Source organism: Parasteatoda tepidariorum, chromosome 4 (genome assembly GCF_982258835.1).
Source record: "Parasteatoda tepidariorum strain Cologne lab strain chromosome 4, Ptep-v5.0, whole genome shotgun sequence".
In the NCBI taxonomy this organism is placed as follows: Eukaryota; Metazoa; Arthropoda; class Arachnida; order Araneae; family Theridiidae; genus Parasteatoda; species Parasteatoda tepidariorum.
The window spans coordinates 35,221,865-35,234,787 of record NC_141758.1 but is presented as its reverse complement, the minus strand read 5'-3'; the positions used below and the strand labels follow the sequence as shown (position 1 = coordinate 35,234,787).

Here is a 12,923-nt window from a genome sequence, read left to right as displayed (position 1 = left end):
ATAGTTTAAAATATATAAACTGTTGCTATTAAGGTTTATTTTGAAGGAAGCAGAATGTAGTTAATTAAAGATTTATTACGACCGCCCATTAGGTAAAATGTTCTTATCCAAATGGTTTTATTAAACTCGTCACTGCTAAATAAATTAAGTACCACGAGTTAAGTTATGCGCAGAAGATTGTTTTATCTCTAACGCTCAGGATTAAATTAAAAAAACTTTCTTAAAAAAAATACACAATGGTGAGGTTGCTAATTGTTTAGAAATGGTCGAATAACTCTTGAAATTATTATGTGAATTACACAACCGATTAATATTTCTCCAAGTAACCTACATCTACCGTAATGGGGTACATTGCACAAATCAAATTTTTAAATATACGACTTTTTTGAAATTTGATTTCTCAGGAACTATTCGACCGATTTCGCTCAATTTTTGCATTTTTCACTTAAAATTACATTAGTTAAAATGATGTCAATAACTGCACATCTTACTTTTCAAATTGTATTTAACTATAAGTATTGTTTTGTGTGCCTTCGACGTTTTTAAACCTTGTTCCTTTAGTATGTAGTTTGATTTTGGAGGTTGCGGCTGTGAATCATTCACCATGTGCAACTTAGGATAGAGTATACTGCGCTTTGAAGACCTAATCAAAAAACAACATAAATGAAACACAAATGAAAGTACATAAATGAACATACTATAATGTCAGTTCTATAAACAAGACCCTTCCTCAGTGTCTAGACATCAAATGATGGTAGATGATGGTTCTGTAACCAAATGATGGTTCTATTTCTTATCTCCCTTTTTATTTTCTTCCTCAAACTTGTTCCTCCGTCCCTATTGCTTAAACTACTTTCCACGTGTTTGTCTCTTTACTACCTGGACCGTCACTAAGTGTTTAGATTCTAAGGGAGGCTATTTCTTATAGAACTGAAACTATATTTTGCCCATTTATGTACTGTTTGTCTAAGATAGGTACTCTGACCGCCACTAAGTCTGCGGCAGTCTGGTGCTATGGAAACAAGAAGAGGGCATTTTAGAGAGGGTAGCTTCGATGAAGAGGTCTCCTTTTCTCTCGCCGAATCCAGTCCTAAAGAGGGACCCCGCACCCCTACTTAAAATAATCATACCTCGTTACCATAGTCACCGCCACAGCTCCAGACGAATGTCTGGCAGAGTACCTATCTTAGACAAACAATACTTTCACTTGCGTTTTATTCACGTTGTTTTTGCTTACATTCATCATACTTTTCCTATAAGTCTTTCACAGGTTTTTTTTTTAACAAACATTTAATAAAAGAGCAAGGTTGAAGACATTACGATGATTAGAATTGAAGAACACTCTGAAATACGACTTTAAAAGTTGTTTATGAAACTTACATTAGGTAGAGGTTGCAGACATGTATTGCATCAGATGGAGGTTACTTAAAAACATATTAAACGGGTATGTAATTTGCATAATATTATCAGGAGTTACGGAATCATACCAGGAAATGAACAATAGAAATTTTGGGGAAATATATAGGAGATCAAAAGGTATTGAGTCAAAAGGAAATACTACCTTTAAAGATAGGACATATTTTCCAAACACTTATTGGTCCCTGTCTGTGATACTGGCCCAATGCCAGTTCCATATAGAAAAGTGGCATTGCACCAAACACTAGCATCAGGAGGTACGGTATAAGAAAAACGCCTGTAAGGGAAGAAAAGAGAAAAAGTTTTAAAAAAATGCATTCCAAGCTTGTACTTGACACTTTCAACTCCACCCTACAAAACATCTTTCTGTAAATTTTTTACAGCTTTGCAACGAGCTTTGAACCGATTGTGATATTTCTCCCTTTTATAATTGTACCAGATATTTTTTTTATTATTTTGCTTTAATTTTGTACTTCCGGTACTTAAAATTACTTCAGTTTGGCGCAGTAATACTTTTTGTAGCAATAAAATCCTCATCCAATTCAATTCATTTTTGCAAATCTCTATTTTTTAACAGGAGAGGAAGGGATGCCCTGTGCCACCTGCTTTAGTCAAACGTTCTAAAGCGGGGAGGTAGTGAATTAAATTCTCTTCGTGTTGTTGCATATCTCCATTGCATAGACCTAAATCAGGTCTATGAAATCTGCCACTCCAAGAAAGTCTAATACTAGAATTGATTATGAAAAGATCCTGTCTGGAAAGCTCCAGATAATATAGTGATGATGAGGTGTGGCTTGATGGTCAACACACTTCACAAAGGTTGGTAGAACCGTTTACCCATTTGAATAAGACAGAGATCTCAAAAGTCCACTCAGAAGCCTGGTAATGGCTGTCTGATCCCGTCTACAAACCTTGAGTGATAAAGTACCTCAGGGCACTTTCCTTGGTACCATTGGTGAGCAGGTGGGATGGTACAAGAAGAATTTTCAGCTTTTTTAGCTCTTGAGAACAGCTCCAAATGAGTTAGGGAATCAGGTGTGTTCAACGGCTTACCATCACCCTATTTGGCCAAAATATACGCCGTCTCATTACTATAGTTTTATTTCTTTTGTTGACCCTGCATTTTCTTAGCACAGAGCCCCCACATCTCTTGTTAAGGGAAAGAACTTTGTAAAAATGAATTGAATAGGATGTGGAATATATTGGTACTGAGAATTTATTGGCTTACTGGGCCAAACACAAATGATTTTACGTACTCAAAGTACCAAAATAAAATAGAGAATTATATTAAAAAAAGTCCAACACAAAAATAAAAGGGAGAAATATCACTATCGAACTCAATTTTACCGAGAAGTTGTGAAAAAAAAGAATGAATAAAAGATATTTTTTTAGGGTGGGTTTAGTACAAATTAGATGGTCTTGTGCTGCTTTTCATGAATCTCGCAAAGGCTTAAAAATAAGTGAATACGTATTAATAAAGAATAAATGGTTACGAATTTATAACGTGGTATTTAGTCTGAATTGTTGCTATATGAAATTTTGATACATTCCTTAGATCAGTTGCAGAAATCTCTGAGTATCTGTATTAACCTGTGGTACCATAGAAAAATTTCGACAATTTAACTGCAGAGTGCGCGGTAAAATATTTGCATTCGAATTTTGCACTTGGTAGGTTCCCAAGCTTTAAAAAAGCAAAAATGTAGAATATTGTAATATTATACGTTACATTATGCATGATGAATTAACTAAACTATTAAAAGAAAGCACTTAACATTATTTTAATGAAATTAATTCGAGAATAAAGAAAACCCAACTTAAGAGGATAAAAGAAAACTTAACTGAGGTGAAAGATACAGGGGAGAATTTTTCTTCTTTTTTAAATGCTTGGTTTATTTTTGTCTGCCAGGTCAAAATAAATTCATGGAGGTCTCCGACAAGACATCAGACAAGACCTCAGTAACATCAGACTGAGCATACACATTGATTACAGCTCTTTGGTAGGACTTAAAAATCGAACTCAGAATCAATAGTTTCTAGCAAAAAGTGTGATTTTTGCTCCCACTGCATCAAATATCCCTACTTTTAACATTGCACCTTCTGAAATTGAAACTAGTTTACCAGTTTTAATGCAAATCCGGGGATTTTTGTTATTTATTTTAGGATAAAACACGAACAACTGAATTCAGGAGTGATTTAAGCAGTATTTCATGTCTGTAGAATATATAAATTAGCACAGTGTGAGCCTATCGGTAATAGCTTTCAAGTCAAACAAACTTAAGACATTTTGGAATTCCAATGAAAAAGAAGGAAAGTCATACATTGCTGGAATCATTTTATTTCCGTAATTCTCGTAAATGATTGACTTCACTCCTTCTTTATAACAACACAAAAGTCACCAGTTCGAAAGAAATAGAAAAAAAAGTAAGTATCTCATCAGTTCTTCCCCAATTGTTTAATTATTTTGTTCAATAAATTTGGTTCAATCATTTTTCAATTTTCTGATTGCATTTTCTTTTTTTAACTGCTATAAGTAACTTTAACTGCTATAATATATGCAAATATGCCACTTAATTTTGAACTCAGACGGCTGGTCGACTTCTGTCTTTGCTGTTGCAGTTCATTTAAGTCGCACTAGAGCTGCGCAATTGGCTATTAGCGATGGTCTGGGAAACATTCCTGAGAATAATCCGAAGACATGCCATCACAATTTTGATCCTCTGCAGAGGGGGTGTTTTCTGTCTTTGTAATCTTCTCCTAATTACAACACTATTAAATGAAGGGAGCCACTAGGAGATGGGAATAACATGGCTTTTTAATTAGCAACTTGCTGCATTTACTGACTGTAACTGTATTGGCTTAAAAATCGAACTCACCGTGGAAGTGTGAATATTCCTAATCCTACTACTCATAGTCGTTGTTTAATTAAAAATTGAGAAATTGAGCACTTTCACGTAGCACTTCGTGTGTAACATGCGCAGCTCAGTTATTAAGGCACAATTTTGATTCTCCACACAGTATACGTGAATGAGTGGGATGTAATATGAAAATGCTTAATCTCTCTAGTACGAACAAGCACTTACCGCCTCCATTTCTGTAGCAGAGGTAAGGAAATCGCCAGACATTGGCGAGGTCCACGGCAAAGCCGATAATCGAGAGGAGAAAATCGGCCTTTTTACTCCACGTTGGTCGATCATCGGTTTGAGTGGATCGATGATCATCTTCTGATGAGTGGTCACCCTGAAGCGTCGTGCAAGCTGCGGCGGCTCCATCGCTCAGCAGCTCACAGGTCACCTTCTCCGGAGCCGTGGTGCTCAGCTGCCCTAAAAAAAAGAAGAAAAAATTATTTATTAATGACCATTGTAGCTCTGGGGACGGAACACTTGCCTCCAGTTGAGGTAAACCGGGTTCGCATCCCAGTGATGGCTAGGATGCAAATTTCGCACTCTTTTCACATCGGCCACAGTGCTGAAGTAAGTCATCTTCAGGGGTAGACGGATCATGGGTTAAAGTCTCATTGCCGTTAGGCTAACCATGGGAGGTTTTCGTGATTTTTCTCTCCATGCAAATGTGGGTTAGTTCCATCAAAGAATCCTCCACGAAGGCAAATTTCTCTCATTAAATTTATCCAGGAGTTTCCTTGTAATCGGGATTGAATTCAAAACTACAAGGCTACGGAGTTAAAAAATTGGTAGTCGTAAACAAAAAAATTGGATCATCTGTTCAATGACGGTTATAAAATAGAATAATAGTCATTGTCAAATCAAATATAGCCATTATCAAGTCATTAGCCATTATCAAGTGAAGTATATATTCTCGTGTAATACAATACATAAGCATTGCACGAGCTTGAAAGGAAATATCTAGCGAGACACTGAAAAACCTTACAATTTTTGAATTTAAAAACATTTGTTGGCTGTCTGTATGTCTTGAAAGTTAATTAAAATTCCGACTTTTTATTAATTTCAATAGTTTTTTGCAATGGTCAAGCTAAAAAGATCATTTGTATTTTTTTTTATATTTAAAGTCTTTAATATTTTCTAGTTTATCCTGAATTATTTAGGCCAATTTCATTACCACTTATATGCCTTTAAAATATTTACATAAAATCTTCACTTCTCTGGAAGTCCTTGAAACTGAAAAATTGATTTTATACCTCCAATTTTCGACCTATTTTTATATTTTTAATTATTCAATATTTTTAGACTTATATTTTTAAATATTTTTGCTCACTTACCTGTGTTTTAAAAAATGGCAAATGACATTTTTTCTTCAGTTCAAATAAGATTTACTATTGTTTCCTTTGGTTAAACAAGATTTTTTTTTTACAATATTGAAATTATGATAAGTGAGAAAGTTGCTCTACACCTTACCTATTTTTAGTATTTTTTTTAATAAACTACAGCTCTTTCGAAAAATATGCCGATATGAATCATTGGTCAGATCTAGTTCCCCTCTTTTTTTCGAAACAGGAACACATTTCATTCAACTAGAACAATCTTATTCAAATCAATTGGTTTAACCATAGATTTGGATCAAGTTAGAACCACATAAATCCTTGATGCTGAGATAGCATACAAGGGCTAAAACTAAAAGTTAAATTGAATCAATGGACAATGCTCTGTTGGTAAAAAATGTATGGTAAAAAATTTTTGAGTTTGGTGAAATAAATTTTAAGTTCCAATAATCAATTTCCTCAAAACTAAGCTAATCATCATTGGAAATACAATAACGTTTTCAATTATCAATAGATTTAATTTAAAATGAACAGAATGTACGCTAGTTTTGAGTTAAATCTGTTGAAAATTAACGCATTAAGTTTTTCTTGAGAAATTTTTGATCAACAATTCAAATCAAATTTTCACAACTTTTGCTTAATCAATTAATAATAGACTTTAAAATAAATCAAAACTGCGTATTTATCATTTACCAAAAATACCCGGTGTATAAGTCGACCCCTTTATTTTTGATTGCGTAACAGCAAATTTCTAGTACGTTGCAGTGGCGTACGCAAGGGAGGGGTTTAGGGGTTTAAACACCCCCCTTGAGCTTAGACAAAATGGCAAAACTAAAAATTTTAGTAGAAATTATGCGAGCTATTATTTTTTTAAGGCTATATATTTTTATCTGCCTTATGCCTACTTTTTTTTCTGACGGTATTTCTCAGAATACTGAAAAAACATTTATTATATATAATTCTCTTACGTGGCTCCCAAATTTTGGCTGTATTTCTTTTCCGCCGGTGGCAACGTTTGCTTTGTTTTGAAAACACCAAAGCATTCTGCCTTTTAATGATGTGTTTCTGATGTAATATATATAATTCTCTTACGTGACTCCCAAATTTTGGCTGAAGTACTTTGTACAACTAAATAAGATTTTTCTCACAACAGTTAAATATTTACTTTATTTTCTTCATTCATAGAGAAAACAGTCGGCAAAGAATTCTGTTAGGTTAAAAAACATTTCGCTAAAAAAGTAACGAATTCTAAAAGAAATAAAAATGAACAACTTAAAAAATAAAAATGCTGTTGCCAGCCATAGAATTTTTTGAAAGTTAACTTAGCAACATAAATCAAAATGACATAGAAGCGCAGCTAGATCAAAATATATGATACCTGAGCGCTGATATGATACCTGAGAGCTTGACGTAGCAAATCCTTCAATTCTAAAAGTGTTGTATCGCCAAATGCTCAAATTAACAATTGTGTTCTTAAAGAAATTCTATAAAAAGTTTTAAATAAACAACCTACTTCTACAACTGCTTCTTGAAGAACTTGGCTCATTGATTAAAAATATCGTTTTAATTTTACAGTACTAACTTTACTTCTACTTTCATTATTGCTATGACCCTCTTTCATTACATTTTACAACTTCATGCTAAATTTGAGGACTTTAAGTTGTTTTGTGGTTGAATACTGACATTTAGAAATGTGTACATAAAAAAAATAATATTTAGAGGTTAAGAGTTGCCTCAGAAAAATTTGAATTGTTGACATTGAATTTAACAATGGAAACAATCGTTTTTGTGAAAAATTGAATTGTATTGTTGACATCAAAACTAAAAATATTGAGTTTCAACTTAACAATACTACCTTAACAATACTACCTTATACTTTAGAATTGCCTCGGAGAAATTTGAATTGTTAGCAATGACTTAAACAAAAAGTTTTATTTCAACTGACAAATAATATATTATAATTTTAACTTTTTCTATGACTATACTCATTTTCTTACTCTTTTCTTTGTTTTTTAAACATTTTATATTTTTGTGATAAAATAAAAAAAACTTATAGTTGTTCTGCTTCTGAACACTGATGAAAACACAAAATGATGGGCTTCATCAACAATCAAAAATATATACATTTATTTTACAAATTCCATATTATTAAGGTGGCGCCCTTCAGAGAATTAAAAATACAAAATTATCTTCATCAATGCCGATGCTTTACATCCGGCGTTCAGTGGCAGACTACTATTTCATATTGTTTTACAACACATGGCTTTAGCCCTCTGGTGGGAAAGACTTTAAAACAAAACTTACAACAGTTACTTTTCTCAACAACTGAAATTTAGAATAGTGTGGTTAAGAAAAATATGTGAACTGTTTGCAATTTCAAATTAATATTGAAATGTACAGGTTTGGAATTTTCTACAGTGAAAAGTTTTCAGAACTTCAGTATTCAAAAAAGTATACAAAAACTAGACGTTAAGAACGTATCCAATGAGCAAGCAAAGCGAGCATTGGATTGCGAAGCAATCCGAAATGAACTGCGAAAGCAGTTCTGGGGGTTGGTGAGCGCCAGCGAGCAGGGGGCGAAGTCTCCTAGTTTACTATAATAGGGTTGTACTTTTGAAACAAAATTCACGTGATACTGTTACGGACTGGTTCCTTTCAGTCCTACCAGTATAGTTTTCGAGACTGGCTGTCATTCACGAGGTCTTTACGCGATGATTCTGGAATCCTAGACGTTCTGTCGTCTTTGAGATAATTCGAGAATTTTGGAGATGCGGTGAAAAATTATATAAAAGGGGGAACGGAGTACAGTGGAGTTAGTTAGTCAGACTAAGAGTTATCTCTGCCGCTTGTCTTTCGGAGCTTGTCGCTAAATCTGTTTTGATTTATCTCAACAAAAAGTTCATTCAATCGCTTAACCCGTCGTAGCCACTATTTCGACTAGTGAAGAAATCAGTAACAATACCATTGGAGATACTGTGCTCGTTGAAGTTATTCATTCCAGCTCGAAACTTTGAGATCGTAGCATAGCGGATATTTCTGTACCAATCCATATGTACTATATATATATTTGTTCTTGGATCTTTAGGATGTCAAAACGCAAGAATTTAACAATTTTTAATTATTTTGAGAAAAAACCGCGACCTGAAATTAGTGAGGTGGCAGCATCTAGTATCAATGTAAGTTTTTCTGTTGTACAGAAATGTTATACTTCCGTTGAAGAAAACGTTTCTAGCATAACAAAATCTGATGAATGTGAAAGTGGCCTTCAAAGTGTTACTTCCCACCCATATGACATTGGGCTTTTTTTAGAAGATATTACATTATGTTCTTAAACTTAAAAAATCAAATCAAAATTTAACTAAACAATATTGTCTAAATAAAAAGTCAAAATTGTCTAGCTGTCTAAATTAGGGAAATAATAGTGCTTTATTACAGACTCGAATTTCTTTTAGTAGTTTCAGAGAATTATGAACACCCCCCTTGAAAAAATTCTGCTTACACCACTGGTACGTTGGGTGGGAATTCGGCAGCCGTCGATAAGTTAATGATAATTCCCATGGACGTCATGCGTCAAGTGATACCATACTCCGTTGCAAGTTAAGAAAACACCATAGCGGTATAGGATTTAAGTATTCATCCGCGACTGCATATAGTTCCGTTTTATTTCGTTATCAAACTATACAAATATGCTTTCAAATCAATATATGAAGCATTTAAAGAAGTCAAACACGTCAGTCACTGATTTAACTTGTGCTATCTTTTACTATATATATCATTAAATTGTTTAAAAAATAGGTTATAGTTTCGTAGTCTTACTACTAGAATTCTAAATTTTTCGTCTTGTTTCAATAACATTCGTTCTTGGAAAAAAAACTAAGTAACGTTACAGGAGCATTGGATTTCATCGAACCACTAGAAATGGCGCGTTTTATGCTGACATGTTCTCTAAACAAATCAAAATCGTCTGCAAGAAACAATATTTATTATTCTTTCATCAATTTCTTCATATGCGAACAAAACGGCGTATATTTGTTACGATTTTAAGATATTTTACTATATATAAAATTCTAATGATGGTGTCGCAGTTTTCCATTGTTGTCGGTGCATTTTTATTGGCCAGAAAATCACGTGGTAGGATCCAGTTTTCCCTCATTCATTTCCATATTGTTTTGGTGGTCATCAGCACAAAATTAACAATAGTCGTAAAGGTATTGTTTTTCTTTAAATACTTTTGTATCCCTAATTTAAACTTATTTTCCAGTACTGCTACTATTAGCGAGAGTATTAAATTATGGTTGTGAACTCATCAAATTTGTTTGTACAATACAATGCTATAAGAATATAAGTGTTATTTTAAGAAATGATTACTTCAAAAAATCGCTTCCGTTCACCAAGAGATCTACTATTTGGGTAAAGTAATATTTGAGAGTAATATTTAGACGTGGGAAGTAGAGGCACAAGAGTAAGTAAACAGAATTCCTTTTAGTACGTATATGTTAAGTGAATAATTTTAACTTTAATAGAAAAATTGTTTTCTGCCAGGAAAAGACAATTATTGCGAAGCAATATTGCAAAGCAATAATCGGGGTTGGTGAGCGGCAGCGAACAGGGGGCTTAGCCCCCTAGTAAGTTTTATGAATTCTTGTTAATTGTTAATTGATTTTCGTTGTTAATTAGGAAACAAGCAAAATGAAGGCTATGCAGCATCGTTTCAAGACATAGTGATGTTGATATACAAGTTCGCGCTGATAGCTTGGCATTCCTTTGGCGTGCAGTTAGATGCAAACAAGCTCTCTCCATAGAGATAGTGTTTTTTTTTCCACTTGAGTAGCGTGGCAAAATGGGATTCAAATGCTTAGAAAAAATCTTTAAAAAAGCTTGGAATATTGAATTCTTTGGATGTTCGTGAAAACGAATTTTTGTGGGATGAAGTAGAATTTATGGTAGAGGATGAAGTAGAATTTATGGTAGAGGAAGATCTGCACAACGACACTGTTCATTTTACTGTATCCGACACAGATGATGTTCTGGAATCTTTAAATCAGTAGCTTTATGATTTAAAAGTTTTCATTGCGTCATATTCTTTTAAATACTCTTGAATAAACAAACTTTTCTTACCTTACTTTTTATTAAATGCAATTTAAAGTATTATTTCTAAAATAGACCTGCATATACAAAGAAAATTCAAAACTAATTATACATAACATATTAAAAATGGTTTTTGAAAGGGGTAAATTGATACAGAGTAATTCATATCGCATTATTGTTTATAATGCATGGTTATTTCCGAAACTAATATCCGATTTTATTACCGGTAGATCTGATTTTCGTGAAATTTCGGAAGCTTGAAAAAACGACTTGCACACTAGGATATGCAGTAATTATTAAAAATTATGTGCGAAATTAAAATTTCCTTTTAACATAAGTACATAAATTTATATGTAAACTACAAAATGTTTTATAACATTGGCTGAAAACAGGATAAGTTACTGAGAAGTTGTAAATAGTGTTTTGGGGAAAAGTCATTTAAAGCTTGAGAAAGCTTCTTTCATTAATTTATGCGTCAATAATAAAATGCGTGGTTTTTTTTTAATTTCTGTGTGTTTAAACTAGTGCTGCAACATTGAATTCGATGTGCTCCCCTTGCAATACTTATATATGTGCTTCACCTTAGCCTTAACACAAAATTTTTAAAGCTATAATATGAAACAAAAGTACTATAGGAAGACACATTCGGGTATTTATAATAATTAATTTATGTTAATTTATATACTTTAATTTTCATTAGTAATTGCGATGGAAAGGCAGAATTATTAAAAGGTGCTAAATTGAGATATTTCATACACTTACCGACTTCTCATATTGAAATGAAAAACTTAAGAATAGGAGGAAATGACTGACTGTCTCATAATAATTAAATTAAAAGTTTAGTTCAGGGTATTTGTATAGTGAATTAAAAAATTTTTTTTATAAATTTTAAAAAAATTATTGTAACTCTTATCGTGTTATTTTTCTGGAGCGTCCTCGCTACGGGGCGGCCGAGTTGTTATTTACACCACAGGTTTAAACTTACACTCTCAAGACAGTGCTCTCCCATGCGCACACTGCCGAATTATGGAAAAATAAATAAATAAATAAAAACTGGCCGAAATTTCCAAAGTTGCATATTTCTCCTGCCTTTACTCACTTAGTTATATGAAACCGAATTTATTATTTTAGGAAACATACATAACTGTTCTTATACATTTTACAAATCTTACATAGAAGTTGCATGTTTTCACGAAAAAAGATTTTAAAAAAACCGGTAAGAACTGTAATTCAGAATTTTTCTTAACAAAAACTGTAAAAAAAATAAGTAAAAAAATAATAAATAATTCTTGATTCTGAAAAAAAAAAAAAAAAAAAAATTGTGATCGTTTCATTACGATCACTGGTCACTCATTGGTCAAATGCTTTTTTTTTTCTGGATTGACTCCGATAAACGTCACGACATTGCAAATCATGGGTGGCAAAAACTGTCTCAATTGATGCTGGTCGTCAGATTGGTTTTAAAATCCTGTAAAAAAAGATCCGCATTCAACTGCCCTAGTGTGAAAGTTTTGCTTTAATTTCAACGTTGCGTTTTTTACTAACAGAATCTTTTTAAAATTCATACGGCTACTAATGTTCAACTCCGTAGCCTTGTAATTTTGAACCCGATCCAGAATTACAAGAGAAATCCTGGATCAAGTATTGGGAGAAATTTGCCTTCGTGGAGGACTTTTTGATGGAACTAACCCACATTTGCATTACACGGAGAGAGAAACCACGAGAACCTCATGCGATTAGTCTGATGGAACGGGGATTCTAACCCATGATCCATTTGCCACTGAGGATATTTTACGTCAGCTCTGTGGTCGGTGCAAGTCGGATGCGGAATTCGTATCAACCAACCATCGCTAGGATTCGAACCCGGTTCACCTTATTGGAAGGCGAACGCTCTATCCCCTGAGCAATCACTGTTCTTCTACAATTCATTGTTTAATACATTCTTACGCATGACAAAACTTTTTTATTTTTAATTTTTTAAGGTTCAGGCAGGCGAAAAATGTACTTTTGAAATCACCTAAATATCGTTTTTTTTTTTTAAGATAATTTGCTTCCAATTCAGCTTTTATGAAATCAATAAAAAGTCGATCCAAAAAAAAATATGATGGGTAAAAAGTGTATATCTTTTTATATTAATTAAAATTAATTTTGCTTTTAATTTATGCATTTTGAATATAAAATTTCT

General features: G+C 33.1%; 1 protein-coding gene across 4 annotated transcripts in view; it reads right to left on the bottom strand.

The window, feature by feature from the left end:
* Window positions 1–12,923, bottom strand: part of LOC107445150 (sodium-dependent dopamine transporter) — a 171,032-nt gene that overhangs the window by 46,759 nt on the left and 111,350 nt on the right. For all 4 annotated transcript variants that reach the window (XM_043053562.3, XM_043053561.3, XM_087160910.1 and 1 more), the window contains exons 3-4: window positions 4,497–4,736; window positions 1,562–1,693 (exon numbers count right to left, since the gene is read on the bottom strand). In XM_043053562.3, coding sequence (XP_042909496.1) covers window positions 1,562–1,693; window positions 4,497–4,736 — 372 coding nt within the window. The remainder of the gene's footprint in view (window positions 1–1,561; window positions 1,694–4,496; window positions 4,737–12,923) is intronic.